Source organism: Columba livia, chromosome Z (assembly GCF_036013475.1).
Source record: "Columba livia isolate bColLiv1 breed racing homer chromosome Z, bColLiv1.pat.W.v2, whole genome shotgun sequence".
In the NCBI taxonomy this organism is placed as follows: Eukaryota; Metazoa; Chordata; class Aves; order Columbiformes; family Columbidae; genus Columba; species Columba livia.
The window spans coordinates 38,225,834-38,243,510 of NC_088642.1; the positions used below are offsets into that span (position 1 = coordinate 38,225,834).

Below are 17,677 nucleotides of genomic sequence, written 5' to 3' on the forward strand. Positions count from 1 at the left end.
GTTGAGTTTATTGCAGTAACAGCAAATAGTGAACTTTACCTGTCGTCCTAGCATTTCCTTTAAGTGTCTGTAGGCATAAATTCTTCTTCTATGACTCTTTTTCTAATAGACCTACCAGGTTAAGGAAGTTCTCCAAACTGTGTGGGAAATCAAATGCTTCCACTGTACAAACATAACCCAAAAATTCTCTGTCACTGTGTTTGTCAAACGTCGCTGTTTTAACCTTAGCGGCCCTCAAACCTGACTTGAGCTGTTAACTTGATATTAATATCTCGTATGTTAAGCAAAATTAGTCTGGATAAGTAGAAATGAAAATAATTTTGAGTGTAAGTCAACATAAGTTTACATGGACACTGGAGGGAGACTGTGTGGTTAAGAAGGTGAAAAGAAAATAAGTAGTTTCCCATCCCGACTCCTCCAAGTAGCTGACAACCCATCCTAACCATTTCAGACGATAGCCACCTGTGTGCAGTGATTTAGTTGCCTTCTTCATTGTCAAGGAGTATGGTACAGCAGGCAGTGGTTATCTAAGAAAAGAGAAGGAAATGGACACAGACACTGAGTTCCACATCAAGAACTATTCCTCTGTTGCAGCCCAAGCCTTTCTGTCTTCTTGACCATTTTCTCTTTGTTTTATGTGAAAAAAACACAGACCATTTAAGCTTCTAGGATGTTTGACAAACAGTATCATAGGCACATATTTAGTAGGGGAACCTATGTTGGTGAAACTGTAATACTAGGTAAAATAGAAATGGACTCTGAGCACTTTGGCTCATCAGTGAGTTTTTCATACTTTTAACTGAAATGGGAATGTAAATGGTAACCTCTTAGCAACATGTTCTCATCTGCACTCACAACTCAGTTGTGAAAATTTGGATTTTATGATCGTGTAGGATCATCTTAATTTTGGGGATTAAAATAATTCTTGGTTCTTGCTCTTGGTTTTAAATTTGTGCTGCATTCCAGGCAGTAGATCTGTAAAGTCATTTGACAAACTTCTTTTTCAAGGAGAAAAGTGCTATGTAAGTAGATACTACTGTTGTTAATAAGTATGTGCAATATGGTGTGTGTCAAGGCATCCTGAAATCCCTGTGCCACAGCTCATAGTCTTATTTTTGAAGTAAGTAGCCCAGAGGGTGGCAGTGAAGGCAAAGTTATCCGGTTTTGTCCAAGCATTTCTCACAAAGACAAACCATGCTGGGAAGTAGAGACATTTTAGAAATCACCGGGTTACCACTGGTAAAAAGAAACTGCCTGAGGAGAAAAGGGAAATTTCTTTCTGCCTCCAGCTGCCTATGAGAGAGACACACAAGAAGCCAAGATCTGAAATTACTGTAATCACTGTGGTATTTTGTGAAGGGACAGACCTTGGTTTAATAATCTCTCATACTGAAGGAGAGTGAAAATAGTTCAGAATAATGTATCGGGACTTGATGGTAGTTATGATAGCTCAAGTCAGCTGGTGGGCGAGAATTATGGCTGTTTCTTTATTCCTATGCTAAGGAAGTTATTAAAGGACAGAAAAGTCTGCAAATCTGGATTCAGTTTCAGAGGTATCTAGATTTCAGTTAGATGTCTTTCACATACATGTGCTTAGCACAATTTCAGTTTCTTACATCATGATGCTAAAGATTGTGGATTATTATTCTAACAGCATATTACAGTAAGAAAGGCTTGTGGATTATTTTAGTATGCCTTTTATATTGCATCCGTTTCACTGAAACACTATTCTTCTAAATTATCCATTAGTAACTTGTTTATATCCAATATAAGATTAAGTAAAATTGATTTTGAAAGAGGGGCTACTTGTTTTTAAACACTGACTCTTGACTAATTGATATTAGCTAATTATCTGGATTTGAAATCAAGGAAATCTATAGACAGAAGATTCACACATCCTACAGAATGTATGAGTCAAAGTGACTGAAAAACATACACTTTCGAAATTAATTATTTCTGATGAGTGCTAAGAGGAATGCTCCAAAAAGCATTTCTTGTCAACTTTGTATTAGTTGCAGCTCTTTTTGCTGTAGTCAGAGTGTGACTGCAACCATACCCATGCCTGATGTGAAAAATTTTTTGTTCACATTTTTGGTGTTTCACCTTAAGAGAAAAATAGCATCATTTTATGGACTGGCTTATATTCACATTATATATATCTGATTTATATACACAAGGTGGCAGTGCTTTGTTTGGGGCTGATAGTAAGGGGTGGAATTAGATCCTGTAAAAACTTTTCCTCTCTCCAGTATATTGACATACAATATGCTACTGTAATATAATTAGCATTATTTTCATATTCTTATACAAAAAAAAAAAGGAAAATCCTACACTAACAGAAGTATAGAAAAATATGCAGATACTGTGTATCTAGTGGTTTTTATCTATGTTATTAATTCGAAATATTAGTGCATTAAAATTTATTAAAATACATCTCTGAAGGCCTAACCTTGAAATATTTACAGTCCAAAAAATTTCTTTATCTTAAAAACTTAGCATTAATGAAGATCACAAAGAAAGCGAACTATGCCATAATAATTACAATTTCTATCTAAATTGATTCCTATTTATGACTGTAATCATTTAAATTTACCGTTCAGAGTTCTCAATACTGCAGTGATAGTAACCGACTCTTTAATGTTATCAGAAATATCTAAATCTTTAGCAAAACATGTTAATCCTTATATGGAGGTCTTTCAAATGAAATATAATTACTGATTCAAAGATCTTTTCCTTGTACCTGGCTGAGCCAGTGTTCTTAATGTAAGGATATCCCTCTGCTTGTAGCTGTATCATACAATAGTAGGGAACCTTTGTCAACCAAGATTCATCAAATATACATTTTTAAGTGAAAATACAAACTGTAACCAGGAATCAAGAAAAGTCTTTTAGGAAAATTCCTTTAGGAAACAATCACTTTCAGCACTATTTGCAGCTTTGATAGATCCTGAAAATCTTATTTTCTAATATTCAAATACGTAAGCAACATATTTGTAAGAAACAAATATTTAAAAATCTTCTTTATGAGGTACAGGTGTGTAATGAATTTAGTGGAGACTGAATTACAGATTAAAGGTATGGATACAAATGTAGTATGATTTGTACCTATGATGGTCACCGTTTTATTTGACCACATACTAGACTGAGTACCTGCTGAACTGAAATACATGACTGGTCACAGCCCGAGTTATAGATTCTGTCTGTCTGTTTGGGTCTATAATAGATTGATGAAATCTCAGGAAAGGATATGATGTTGGTTTTCCTGTGACATGTAACCTGTACTCTTCATGTTCTGCGACTTCAGCTGGTTGCTCCTCTTAGCAGATAAACATTATTTTACAGTCATCTAGGTTAAAAGTCTCATTGCTGTCTCAAATCCCATCACAGAGTAGGTAAATTTTATTCAGGAGACTAGAGGGGATATGTTAGCTTGAACATCACAGAATCACAGAATGCTCAGACCTTGTTTCATCATGATGATGAACAAAATCATATCTTGAAGTGCCTAGGATACGGTGGTTAATTCTGCCAGAGCCACACAAGTCAAACAGGAGAGGGTGATCACGTTAAAATCAATGGAGGAGAAAAATCTCAGGGCGCATGAGCTCTGCTTACTGCCCTTGGCTTTGCTGCAAGAGAAATAAGCAGTACAGATACTGAAAAGAAGTTTAGCCATATATGTGAAGAATTCATACTGATGCCAGAAGGAAATAAGTGAACTCTTTTCTAAATCTAGAATTAAACCCAAAGTCACTGAAATAAAAAAAGACATTAGGATTCCACTTACTAATGGAGTTGCCTTACTGAAAACTTCATAAATGCGATTGTGTGACAACTGGCTAGCACATGAACATGAAGAGTCTGGCTCTGCTTTTTGTGGCATAGTTTGGTAGTTGTTTACTTCTTTTAGAAGAAATGGGTATCTTATCATTGAGTGGTTAAATAATGCTAGTTCTTTGCATTCACGGCCCCAAGCAACAGACCAGCATTGACTAAAATGTATCTGCATAAGCACATGTGATACTAATTAGTAAAGGAAATATTTTAAGATCTTGTCAACACTTTGAAGTAACCAGTACTGGAGTTAATTTAACATGTCATCAAGCCAGTTTGAAGGCCTAATACTGTTCCTGGCCACATCCCAGAAAATATGTACCTGGAGTTACAGATTCAAAACTACTTGCTGGGCAAAGAATTTTACATGTATGACTTACGGAGAAATGTGATTTTTCTTCCATGAGGAAGATCATTCTCTCTAAACCAGGATCAGCCATGTACTTCATGCTGAAAATAACAAGTATTAGACAAAAAAATGAAATTGGAGCAACAGGTAGAAACTCATCTTTAAATCCAATGCAAACAGATTACCTGTGTTTTGTGAATTGCCTTGGATGCTTACTCACCTCCTAAAAGAATTCCAATCCTGCACTTAGAAAACAAGTTTTCAGGCCTCCTGTAAATTCTGGGATCTAAAGACAAACAGAATCTCAAAATTGCCTGTGTCTGTCTTAGGTACAGACAATTTAGTAAGAATATAAAGAAAGCTTTTATCTAGATGAGTTTGAATTTATGTGTTACTAGACTATGTGTAGCAATGAGTAACAAACTCCTTTATGTGTTCTGCCAGTAATCTGGGAATTCCTTAAAGCTTCCATGTGAGCCTTGAAAACTACTAGTTTAATCAGAACTAAGAGGGTGAGAGCATAATCTTTTCCAGTGATCATTGTCAGTATGGCCTGTGAATGTCTTAGTACAGAGTAGATGCCACTGAAAACAAAATGTCCTCTAACATGGTATTTGTCCTTAAAGTACAGAATGTGCTTGTATTATTTTAGAAATTCCTTCTTATAGTTTTTCTAATGAGCTACAGGAAATGGGGTGGTAGCCACAGAAATTCTGAACACAATAGATGTCAGAACAACTTTGGCAAACTGTATCTGTTTTGAATTAATTTTTTAATAACCTGAAATGTGTTAAACGGTGGACGTGTTTGCTCCAGCTGACCATTAGCATGCTTCTGCTGTCTGGGTTGCTTAGCTGTCTGGAAATAAAAGTGCAAATTGAGCTTCTGTCTTCTTAGTGCTATTCCTTCTATGATTTCTTAAAGTTGCACATATGGAAAATATGTAATATTTTCTTGCCCCCCACTGTTTCTGTCAAGCACAGGCACTGACTACTTTCCTTTTCACCCATTTTCCCTGGTGAGTGAAGAAATGTGCCTCTGTTGCTTTTATACAGAAATTATTTCTTATACAGAGAGACTGGCAATTCCAACTCTGACCTGGTTTAATTGACTGCCAAGTTTTAGAGCTAAGACTAATGTGGTAACACTGTCCTTTCCTCAGAAAGCTTCAACCATCAGCAACGTTTATTACTTTAATGCCATATATTTAGAATGAAGAGGTATATCTTTAAAGTTGTGAATGAAATAAATGTGGTTTGCTCTAACCCTAATTTAAACATATGACTACAGGAAAGAAGGGAAAGACAGATCTGCAGTTAAGTGATTTCATAGACCTTTCGTATTTTATTAATGGTGGTTTATTAACAATTCTATGGAATGATAGTTGTGTATAATGATTTATGAATACATCACAGAATTGTTGCCTGAGTATTCCAGAGAGGCAAAAATACAATGCATGGATTTTTGAATATGTAGATTTTAATTGACTACACAATTTCTAATGGTTTAGACAGTTGCACCCCTGTGGGTCCAGTTGGATCAGTTTAAGAAATCATTTGAAGCAGTTTCTGATTGTCTTGCAGCAGAACATAATGATCACTGTCATAGCTGAGATGCCATTAAAGAATTAGATTATTATTTCTGTTCTGTTTCAGTGTGAAGTTAGCTGAGGCTTGCCGGAAAGACGTCTAAAACTTAGACTGTCAAGGTTTAGGTGATTTACATCAATGACCAGAGAAACTCAGATAGAAGATTATATGAACTGTTGAATGTGATGGTTTGATAAATGCTTCTGATTAGGAAGACAAAATTATCCACCTCATAAAATTTCAGTCAAAATCCTTCTACTTGTTCTTAAGATTTTTTCACTTGTTTTGGTGAGAATTTATTATATTTTAGCAACTAGATAACTTTTGGGGTTGCCAATGAGACAACACTGTCTGCAGATGCAAGTGCAAGCGGGTAGCACTAAGTGTTGTTTCTTTTACAAAAGTATAAATAATGCTATGATACACCAAATATTAATAGCTACCAGCATGCTCAGTGTCCTAACAAAATCAGTACCATCTCAACAAGACTCAGGGGACACTAGAAGAAGACGGGCTGAAACAAGTTTCTTCACTTATATCTTACTGTGTGAAGCATCTATCATCACATTACATAAACCTAATTTATAATCTTGTTGTGCCTTTGGACTTCTGAATGCTGCAAAGATGTTCAAGGTGCCAGAATTGTTCTTTTGATGGATAACTGTCTGGGAAACAGCATTTTCTGTGAGATTCAAAGTGATCACCTGTTGTCAGTCTTTAGGCTTGGTTAATAAAGCTAATTTTTGCTAATGACATATATACCACATAAAAATGTAAGTCCTTGATTTAAGTATAATGTCTCTTAAGGTTTAGTTTTAGTTTAGAGATTTTAACTGTGAATTAACCAACCCATTCAAAGTTTTCCGTTTTTACCTACAGCAGCAATTTAGACTAATTTTCTAATTGATTTTTTGGTGATACTTTAAATCAAAAATAGAAACAAATGTCTCCTTCGTTTCATTGTGTTTGTAGTTGCTTAGTTCTGAATTTTCAAGCTGCGGTTTGATAGGACACAGTAGATTCTAGTATTTTGTCTAGCCATATTATTTTCCAGTAAGATTATAAAGTTACTCTGTTAAGTACTTTTAAGAATTTAATATTATAATATTAGGTGAAGTTCGTACATTATTAGATGGTATTAAAATCTGTATTTACAGAATTTAATTGGCAATCTGCTGAAATTAAGACACATTGAAAGAAATACTACTCTTTCAGTTTCTAATAAATATTTTTGCTAGTGTCTTGTCTGAGTTAAAAGAATTTTACTTCATGCAGAGCACAAACAGTACCATCAAGGGTTTTTTTTATTGCTAGCCAGACAGCCTTATGGACAGGAATTCATAGTCATTGCATTAAGAAGTTCTGAAACTTGCATTTATGCTTTTTTTTTTTTTAAAGTCATTTCTATCTCAATGCATTCTCCATGGGTTAAAGTCAAGTTTCTAAGAGCCTTGGCATTCTTATCAAGATTTATACAGCATTTCATGTCAAATCAAGACTTCTAAGATTTTAATAGACATGGAGGTTTTTTCTCAAATAGAGTTTGTATACTAAAAAAATAATGGTAATGTGTGATTGACAAAATATACTGAATTTCACATACAAACTTTACTGTGATCTTACCCTTTGGTGAGACCTTTGTGTACTGGCCGTGCCTGAGAACTGTAAAATTCGGTTATTGCTCACATTCTTTAATCACTCTTCTTTATAGCATTTGTCCAAAAATGCATTGAGATTGATTTTTTCTTTCATCAGTTTTAATAACATCGGCAGCATTGAATTAATGTAACAGATCTACCAACTTGCTCTAATTCTTAAAGTATGGAGACAATTAGACCCCAAACCAATTCCAAAGATGTATGAATTATGATGATGCTGTATTTTTTCCTCTGATTATCTTGGCTCTATTTCTGCTCTATCATCCTTTTATATAAGCAGAAATTCTCTACAAACTTGAATGTCTTTCAGCAGTAGAGGAAAAAGATCAGCTCTGACCATAGGACTGTTTTGCAGAAAGCTTCCTTATGTCCTGTAAAAGACTTTGGTTTTTTTACTATCTCATGAAAGATTGTAAATCTTGTTCATCTCTTAGACTATGATAACCCTTAACAATACTACTGCTCTAAATAATAGGATTGAGACTGTTTATAAAAAAAAAAAAATTAAAAAAAGAAAAGTATTTACAGAATTTGTTTCAATTTTGGAAAGAAGAAACTGAGGCAGAGGTTTTGCTGTTTTTTAAAGATAGTGGGAGAGACCCTGATGAAGTCCCTTCTCAGTCCACATCGCCATTGACCATAATCTGCACTGTCATTTCAAGAACAGATTGTCTTAAAGATATACATAAAAGAATAGCTGGTAGAGGTTATGGTTCTATCTGGATTCTCGAGTGTATTACAAGGGGGGTGGTTAGTAGGCCGAGAGAGGTTCTCCTTCCCCTCTACTCCGCCCTGGTGAGACCTCATCTAGAATATTGTGTCCAGTTCTGGGCTCCTCAGTTCCAGAAGGACAGGGAACTGCTGGAGAGAGTCCAGCGCAGGGCAACAAAGATGATTAAGGGAGTGGAGCATCTCCCTTATGAGCAAAGGCTGAGGGAGCTGGGGCTCTGTAGTTTGGAAAAGAGGAGATTGAGGGGTGACCTCATTAATGTTTATAAATATGTAAAGGATGAGTGCCATGAGGATGGAGCCAGGCTTTTCTCAGTGGCAAACAATGATAGGACAAGGGGTAATGGGATCAAGCTGGAACACAAGAGGTTCCACTTAAATTTGAGAAGAAACTTCTTCTCAGTGAGGGTGACAGGGCACTGAAACAGGCTGCTCAGGGGGGTTGTGGAGTCTCTTCGCTGAAGACATTCAAAACTCGCCTGGACATGTTCCTGTGCGACCTCACCTAGGCGTTCCTGCTCCAGCAGGGGGATTGGACTAGATGATCTTTTGAGGTCCCTTCCAATCCCAAACATACTGTGATACTGTGATGGAAAGGGCAAATCTCAGTAGATTAGTTTAGCTGTCTATGTGCAAAACTCAGTGAAGTGTATGTCGGCCTCTGTGGTATGAAAATCAAGCAGTGAATGTGGTGAAATCTTCTTTCATATGTGCACACTCCTTGTTGAGATCAAGAAGTACAGAGCTCTATAAACACTGAATATCTTATTTTCAAAATTTCAGGTGAAGTTTTTGTATTTTTGTAGAATTATTTTAAAGTTTATCGAGGCATTCTGAAAGGACAGTCTAAAGAATATTTTTGAGAAGTTAGAGCACAGCACTACAGTTCTCATTTCTTATTTTTACCATTTTTTGAGGAAAGAAGGCTATTTTGCATAAAATAAAACCAAATGAATTATGAGTACTCTTACTCTATATACTGTACATTAATGGGATGGCACAAAACTAGTTAAAAAAAAAAAAAAGTCTATCAAAACTGAGGCTACTGTAACTCCAGGAATAATCTTGAGGCCTAAAACATGTAAGTATAACCTCTAAAACACCAGGAAGAAGTAAAACTACTTCTGCTCAGAGCCCAGTCTTTCAATGGCAGAAATGGTGCAACTGTGCTGTTGTAAACCCTTGTGTACCAGGAGAGGGAGTTAGACCAATTCTTTCAGCTTTCCTTCTGAATGTCTCTCTCCTTTGCACTCCTCTGAAATTGCAGCTGGCATGGTGGTCTGTCTCTGAACTTCTTTCCACATACAGCATCAATTACTAGTCATTTCAAGTAAAAATTTGGCTAGAACACACATTCAGCATCCGAATGTCACCACACTGTCTCTGTGTACTGCAGTACACTTGATGTAAATTAGAATGAGGCAGTGGGACATCACGTACCTTGATTGAATTCACAAGGATTTGCTTATGTGCATAAAAATAGAATCTACAATTTGCCAACTCCTGATCTTGTCTGTAGCAACAGTGCAGTCATTATTTTCTAAATCTATACATTATTGCATTTGCAAGTACATAACATTAGGATAGTTAGCTTTAAACTTGTCTTAGGAAAAGCCATCATGACATTATGTGTGTGAAGAAGCAACATGTATGTAAGCAATTCTGACACCTATGTCTACACCAGCACCCTAGTATAGCAGAGTAATCCAGCTGTATCATACTAGTAAAGCAAGTATTTTACCAGTTTTCCAGTGGAAGGGCAAAACTTTAACAGTTCAGAAAAGAAAGCATTATTTGCTTCTATAACACAAAACTTAATGTTTGCTAAGAAATGTGCATTGGCTTTCTGATAGCTAGCAGTTCCTTGGTTTTGCTTAAGACAGTAAACAAGTCACCACAGTGGATTCAAGAAATTGTATTTGAAGAGCTGTATCAAGTATTTTTTTTTCATCTCAAATCTGAATTCCAAAATATTTCAAAGTTCTTAAATAATAAGAGATACCATTCAATTTTGTTCCGGACTTCAGCATAATTAGCTATGGAAAATCAGATCCATGAGGGGTTTACAATAAAATTATTTTTCATAGTTGGCTTATTTCTGTTAAATCAGGGGTGTCAAACTCATTTTCACTGTGGGCCACATCAACCTCCTGGTTGCCTTCAAAGGGCTGAATGCAATTTTAGGGCATTAGATAATTTTGTAACTACTCCTGCATTTATACAGTCCTAAAATTGCATTTGGCCCTTTGAAGGCAACCGGGAGGCTGATGTGGCCCACAGTGAAAATGAGTTTGACACCCCTGTGTTAAATCAGTTACAGTATCTAGTTCCTCCAAGTCAGAAAGGAATCAAAGGCTACCTGGAATACTACTTCATGTAAGTGTCAGATAGCGGAATTAAACAATTTGCTAAATCTCTCCTTTCTTGGCTTAATTGCTTGCTGGATTTACATGCAGTCGGGATAACAGAAATTATAAAAACATTTAATTTTATAAAAGACTACTAATAAATATTTGAAAGTAGATATTTATTGCTGAAAGATAGGGCATAACAGCTTAAACATAGTGCTGATTAATTTATCTGTGTGGCTCTCTGGTTGGAGCGTGCTTGCATCTGACTAGCTCAGAGCACAAGCAGACACTGTGGGACATGTCTGCCCTTGCCTCTGTAGTTTGTGAGTTCCAGTGTGAAAAACCGCTTATCTGTTTTCCTGTGCTGTAAGTGACAAGACTGTTTGGCAAACCTAATTTTAAATTACATTGATTTTCTAAAGAATACCTCCCTGCTAATCAGAACTTAATGACTGCCCCAAGATAATTGCTGTTAACTGGTACAACTGTTAACACTTTGCATACTGGCTCCAGACAAAAAGTGCTTTTCAATTCAGTGTGTGCTTTTGATTGAAAGTCTTATTCTGTTTTGCTGGCTCTGTGATTAATATCATTTCGTATAGATGCAGTTCTTGGTGTTCAAATTATAAACAGTTTTAAAATACATATTTCAAATATGACTGGAATGTTAAAATGGTGGTAAAACTGTGTACCAGGATAACTGAAGGACAAGTAAAAATTATACCACTTATTAGTATGAAGTGTTAGGAAACAAATATATTAAAATAAATCCGTTGTTCATAATGTAAATAAAATGATCACTGAAAGAGAATCCTGAAACAAGTATATGCATCCATCAGTGTGTGAAGTTCATCATTTATTGTTATGACATTTTGCAAGAGTTTATAGATCTCTTATTAAAATGCTAGTCTTTTCACTGTTTTAGCCTTCAAATTATTCCTTTTGAGTATAGGAGGCCTCAGATTACATAAATTTCTTAAGCATCTGAATGTGGTTCTGTGGTAAGAGGTTTTCTTTTATTATGAGGGAGACATGGTTATTATATTTTATTATTGCCTTCCATAGGAATGTTTAAGTCATCAAAACCAATGACTACGAGTATTATTTTGTACACAACTACTATTTTCTGCCTGAATTTAATATTTTAAACACTAATTTTGAGGACCTCTATATACTGATTTGTGAAAGGTTTCTGGTGTTCCATTGTATGTTTTAATGTTCTTTCCAGGCTCTCTTTGGTTCCCAGTAGTGGTCTTGGTTATGTTTTGAAGGATAGAAAGGTGTTCACTTTACTGCTTAGAGACAAATGTATGCCAGTCAAACGTAAAGAAGACTTGTAAACAGTCTGATATTCATTTTGGATATTACCAAGTGAGTGTGTTAATGTTTTGGATTTTTTACACCTCTGTGGTGAGTGAAACTCACTCCTCAAGTTGTGATCTCTTAACCAGTATATGACAACTCCAGTCAGCTTCACTCAGGGCTCAAGAGCATTTCAGACTGTAACAATATCTCCTGGGACTACTTATACCACAAATATTGCAGTGATATTTTCTCATTAGTTCTTTTTGTTTGTCACAGATATGATTTTCCAGTGTTTTTAGAATTAAACCAAAACCACAAAAGCTGTGTGTGTATGTATGTAGAAAAGACAATTATTTTCCATAACTCAAGGATCTTTTATATCTTTTCTTACAGGTAGAAGGTTGCACAGTTTAATTCATTAACCTAAAGCTTGAATTTAAGTCAAAGAATGTAGGGATCAGTTGGATAAGAGAAGAAATTTACAGGGTTTTGAATGGCTCAATTTCTAGTTTGTTTTTGGTTGGTTGTTTGGTATGGTTTGGTTTTGGTTGTTTGTTTTGTTCTTCCTAATTATTTTAAGCATTTAGATTTTGCATTATGTCATGGAAAGAGAGGACCCTTGGCTTTGTGAAATCATTGCACAGATGCATAAGCCATCAAGATGATGGGCCTAAATTCAAAGTTTTCAGTAGAAATATCTATGTCTCAGTCATGCAGTTTTGTTACTTTTGAAGAAGAGGCTTGTTTGCAGAGAAGCTTTCTACCACTAAATTGTGCACTTAAGTCATTTTTCTGGTCATATGTGTAGACCAGATGTGAAAAGCAGCAAATGCAAGTACATGTTAGTAGGCAAATTTCCACAGTTTCTGTAACCCAGATTGAGACTTGTTTCCTGATATTAATTGCTAAAATTTTAGAAACATTATAGTTACATCCTTTTCTTCTTGAGATTTGTTTAGCTTCTCAAGTAGGAAGGCATTTTTAGAAATCATAACTGTAAGAGGCAATCTTAGGTTTATTAGTCTCTGAACATAATGAACTTTGGGATGTTGGAATGATGATGTCCTCAACATCACAGAACTGAGCAAGCTGAAGTTGTTTACAAACATCCGTGGCCTTGCAAGTCTGTTTTGTATTGTCAGTAGGTAGGTATGTTTTTAGTTATATTCTTGGTTTCTGAAATACTGTTTGATTGACTTGTTTATGTGAAACCAATTTCTGCTCTTCGCCTTTTTCTTGCACCTGATTGCACTGTAAATTTCATAGTGTGTGATATTAATTTCTTAATTTTAGAACCAAATGCAATAAAACTGAATTACACATCAGTCTATCAAAGAACAACATTCATAAAATATTGAGTAGATCAGGGGGGTTGCTTGGCATAAGAATTCGTTAGATAATATTTTAAGGTTTAATGAATAAGCAGCTTTTTCCTAAAATAAGTATTTCTTTGGTTTTACATTTTCATGTCTTAGAGGGATCTAAATAATACTAATTTACAAAGTAAGAAGTGAAGAGATTTTATCTTTGGACAGCTCTGATCCAGACTTGCATAATATCAAGGCTCTATTTATAGTCTTATTTCTTTATTCCTTGGCTATTGAACCATTGCCTCATTTTGAGTAATAACTTATTCTGAGTGTAAAAACTGCTCTTCTTTTTGATGAATGTTTATATTTTAATATATTTGGAGGAAAAAATTAAAAAAAATTTCTATGTCCCTGTAACTTTCACAGTTAGATTTTGCATATCTTTTTGTTATTAAAATTAGTAGGATGAGCTGATAGAAGCCTGTTCAGCAACCTTGGGTTAAGAGATTTTAAAAGATCTTCTGTCTGCCCTGGCACACAGCTGTTGTTACCATGTCCAAGAGGTATCATGTTAGCTCTCTGGCAGATAGAGGTTAGTCCCCAGTTTTTTCAGGGCTCAATTATCTGTTTTGCTCACTTCTGTCACTTGCTGCTTCTTTAAGTAACTTTGCTTTTCTTATTTACCAATATTATGCTGATGTGTTTAAGGATAGGCTTGTCTGCTGTCAAATTCAGCAACACTGTAAATAGAAAGACTTCCAAAGATAGATATGGCAATAATCTGATATCATTTTGATGGATTATTACAACAGAATTAACATGATTTTTCCTTGCTTTGTAGAAAAGGTTAATTTCATTTTGTTCTTTTAACCTTTTTCTTTGCTGTCATGTTTAACAAAGATTAAAATGTAAAATAATAAAGGCACAACTACTCTTATATTTCCTTGCGTTGTAAATAAATCAGTTGTTACTAACAATCATTTATTGTGTGACCATCTACAGAGCAGAAGCTTGTGAGGCCGTATAAAGTGTTTCTTCTGTCTCTGCAAGTTGATTTACATGGGCATGATCTATATTAAAACTAATTAGATTCACATATGCAAGTTACAGAAGGCAGACAAAAAATATATAAATTCCATATTTGCACTATATTTAGTTTTTTTTCCTCTGAATGAGATGTGTCATTACCTCATTCTTTCAGATCTTAGGTCATTTTAATATTAAAAAAAAAAAAAAAATGAGACTGTCAAACATTTTTTTTGCCTTTTTCCTGTTTAATAGAAATAACTAAAGACTGGGAAGGTTTTCTTTTCCCATTAAGAGAAAGTGAACAGTATTTCATGTAGACTCCAGGATGTCACTGAGAACAAGACTGAAGTCACTCAAGTCACTTGAAAAAACTTTAACCCTTAGAGCTGTCACTATATGGATGGATTAAAGGATATAATTAAAAAGGGCTACACAGGCAAATACTTTTGTCCTTTGTTCCTGGAACTGAGTGACTGACTGCATTGAAAATTTCTTCTCAGACACTTCATTTCTTGCAGTCTTTTTTTGTTCAGACAAGCTTGTAAATATATACAAGCACCCTTATGGAATGGGGGACAGAAACTACAACTTCCTTTCTTCACAGTTGAACTGTTTTTATTTGAAGCCAGAAAATGGCCAGCATCCTGAGATTTAACTATATAAGGATGCTGAAGGACACACATGCAGGTATGTCTATGTGGAGATAATACAAATTTAACCCTGATGGCTTAAGAATTTGTGTAAGTGAAGTAAGGGGAAATAAGGTAGCCTTTTATGTAATTTTGACTGTCTTGTGGTGTTGTTAGACATTGATTGCTGGGTTATATTTTTGATCAATTAATTGTCTCTTAATAAGTAAAAATTACCAGAAATTATTTGAAAACTTGTAGAGTCATTAGATAAAATTTACAAAATATTTTTTCTAGATTCTGAATTTTTATCCAAGGTAGGAAGTATTTCATAATTTCAGTACTATGCTGAATTATATATGCGATAAGAATTAATAATAACTTCTTTTAACGGCGATGTCCATTCATTTTTCGATTACTATTTCAATTACTATTACTATTACTATTACTATTACTATTACTATTACTATTACTATTACTATTACTATTACTTTTACTTTTACTTTTACTATTACTTTTACTTTTACTATTAGCATTTCAATGTGTCTAATGAACATACCATCTAATAGGATAATGATTTTCTATTTATTCATGTTACTAATATTAGTAATGTAATCTCATTTTTAGGAAGTATTTTTCTGGAATAAATAAAAAAATCTTTCTCATGGCCTAGCTAATCTTGATAAGCCAGTTAACAAATATGAGTTTCTTGTTCAAAATTATGTCTTACAGGAATAGAAGTAGTTTTCCACGTACACACAGTGTGTTTAATGCTCTAAATCTTAACTAACTTTTCATAAAATAACCTGATGGAAATGTATAATTCAGAGGTTAGTTTATATTAGAATGCATAGTCTTGGTGTAACTTCTGAAAGAAATATAATTATCATGCTTGCTAATTTTCTTAGCAGAAAAATTACAAGTTAAAAAGATAATCTAATCTGGAGGTTCTCCCTGTTTTTCTTCCATGTCAGCAGTTACCGTGTTATTTCTCTTCTTTCTTTGTGTATTCATAAATTAAGGCAACCTTTTCTTAATGACAAGCTTTTCAAAAATATTCTAAATATTAGGCTTCAGTTTTCAGGGGTTTAAAATTTATAGTAGCGGTAAAGGAATTATGATTAAGGTACTATGTCAGAGCCATGCTAGTTCATTAGCAGTAGTGAATTCTTGTTCTAGATTTTAGAAGAAGGCAGCAGAGAGGGGAGAAACAGATATGAAGGGCTATAGTTGAGTTATTGTAAGCTATAAGGATTAGGTGATTGCTTTTAAAATCTAAGTTTGTCAGCATGAACAGTTAAATCAGATTGGGAGGTAATCTATTGCTGGTGATAAGGGGATGAAAAGTGTCCCTGAGGGTGTAGCTATATTTTCCAAAAGTTATGACAAATTTAACAATACGTATTTTTTCCAAAATTGACAAGTAATTTTGTATACTGTAGGAGGGTTGATTTAAGAGGCATAGTGGATGACTGGGTAATTGATCTGAAAATTAAAGAAGAATATGTTGGATCAGATGAAATTCTTAGAATTTATCGTCTTTTAAAAATGTCTCAATGTAGAGAATAGCACAATATTCATGTTAGCTAATCTAATGAACAGTGGTGCATTTTACATTAATGGGACCGAAAATATATTTTATTAACTATATTTTTGAGTGATACACTATAAACAATGCAGTTGTAAATATAACATTAATATAGACTTGGCTGCAATATACAGTAATGTCCTATTTGACAAGACAGTTTTCGTATTAATTTTCTTGCTTGCAAGAAATCAAACAAGGAGATAAACAGGAAAGAACTTGTGTTTCGTTGCAAATTCATCATAGTTGTGACAAAGGAAACAGATGAGCTCTCTTCTCCTATACAAACTTCTCCAGCAACATACTTGAACACCAGTGGCATGTAGCATTTCATGACCTGATGAAATGTTGACTCCTGCAATAACCATTGAAGAAATATAAACATGAATTTAAAATTATATTTTCATATGTTTTGTCCTCATTACAGTGCATTTATAGTTCTTCCATAGAAGAAAATTCTCAAAGCTCAAGTCTTGCAACAGAAACTTTCCAAATTTACAGAGTAACTTTGTAATACTGAAATGGAAATTCACATTTATATTATTTTCCAACGGACTTGTCTGTGTATATTTCAAGCAATTCACATATTCAAAGACTTACGGGAATATTGATCTAAAAACATTCAATGTAAAATAATATTTTTCTCCAGTGTATATGTGGAGCCATATGCATTTTCAGTGAATTGTGTGGAACAATTCGCAAAAGGAAGAAATTGAGAAAGGGTACATTACACTTGTGGATTGTGTGCTTGCTATTTTAAAATGATCTATTGTCTTTTAACTGTGATTTTACTGTACATGTCTTCCAGATGTGTGGAGGTGATTGCCAAAGAAGGCCGGAATCTGAAAGAGCTGTATTTAGTATCCTGTAAGATCACTGACTATGGTATGTAGTGTACCTGTGTCTTTTTTTTCTGCGAAGATTGAGCTCTACCAGCTTTGTACAGGGACTCTGATATGTATAGAAATGTATAGATAAAAATTTTCAGAATCTTTATGCAAAAAAGTTGGAAATGTACAAAAGGTGTTTGACATACTTAAAAATATCAGTTGTTAGATGTATGAAAGTCAGTGTATGTATGTGCTGCAAAGCGTTCGTTATAGAACTGACAGTTACTGGACAGACTGGGTAGAGCTCCCTTTGAAATGTCCTGGAGACCAGGAGAGCATTTGAGAGAAAAGCCAAAAATACACATGCATTTTTAGATGTTGTACAAGCATAACTAAGTAATTATAAGTGTGGATTGATTTCCTATTATAGGCCATAACATTTGAATGAATTTGATGATCTCTTAAAAATGCTGTTCTGA

At 34.5% G+C, this 17,677-nt stretch overlaps 1 protein-coding gene across 1 annotated transcript in view; it reads left to right on the forward strand.

Moving 5' to 3' along the window:
• The window catches only part of FBXL17 (F-box and leucine rich repeat protein 17), a 295,611-nt gene that overhangs the window by 180,035 nt on the left and 97,899 nt on the right, over nucleotides 1–17,677 (forward strand). The window contains exon 7 of the mRNA XM_065046666.1: nucleotides 17,177–17,253. Within this exon, the coding sequence (XP_064902738.1) occupies nucleotides 17,177–17,253 (77 nt within the window). The remainder of the gene's footprint in view (nucleotides 1–17,176; nucleotides 17,254–17,677) is intronic.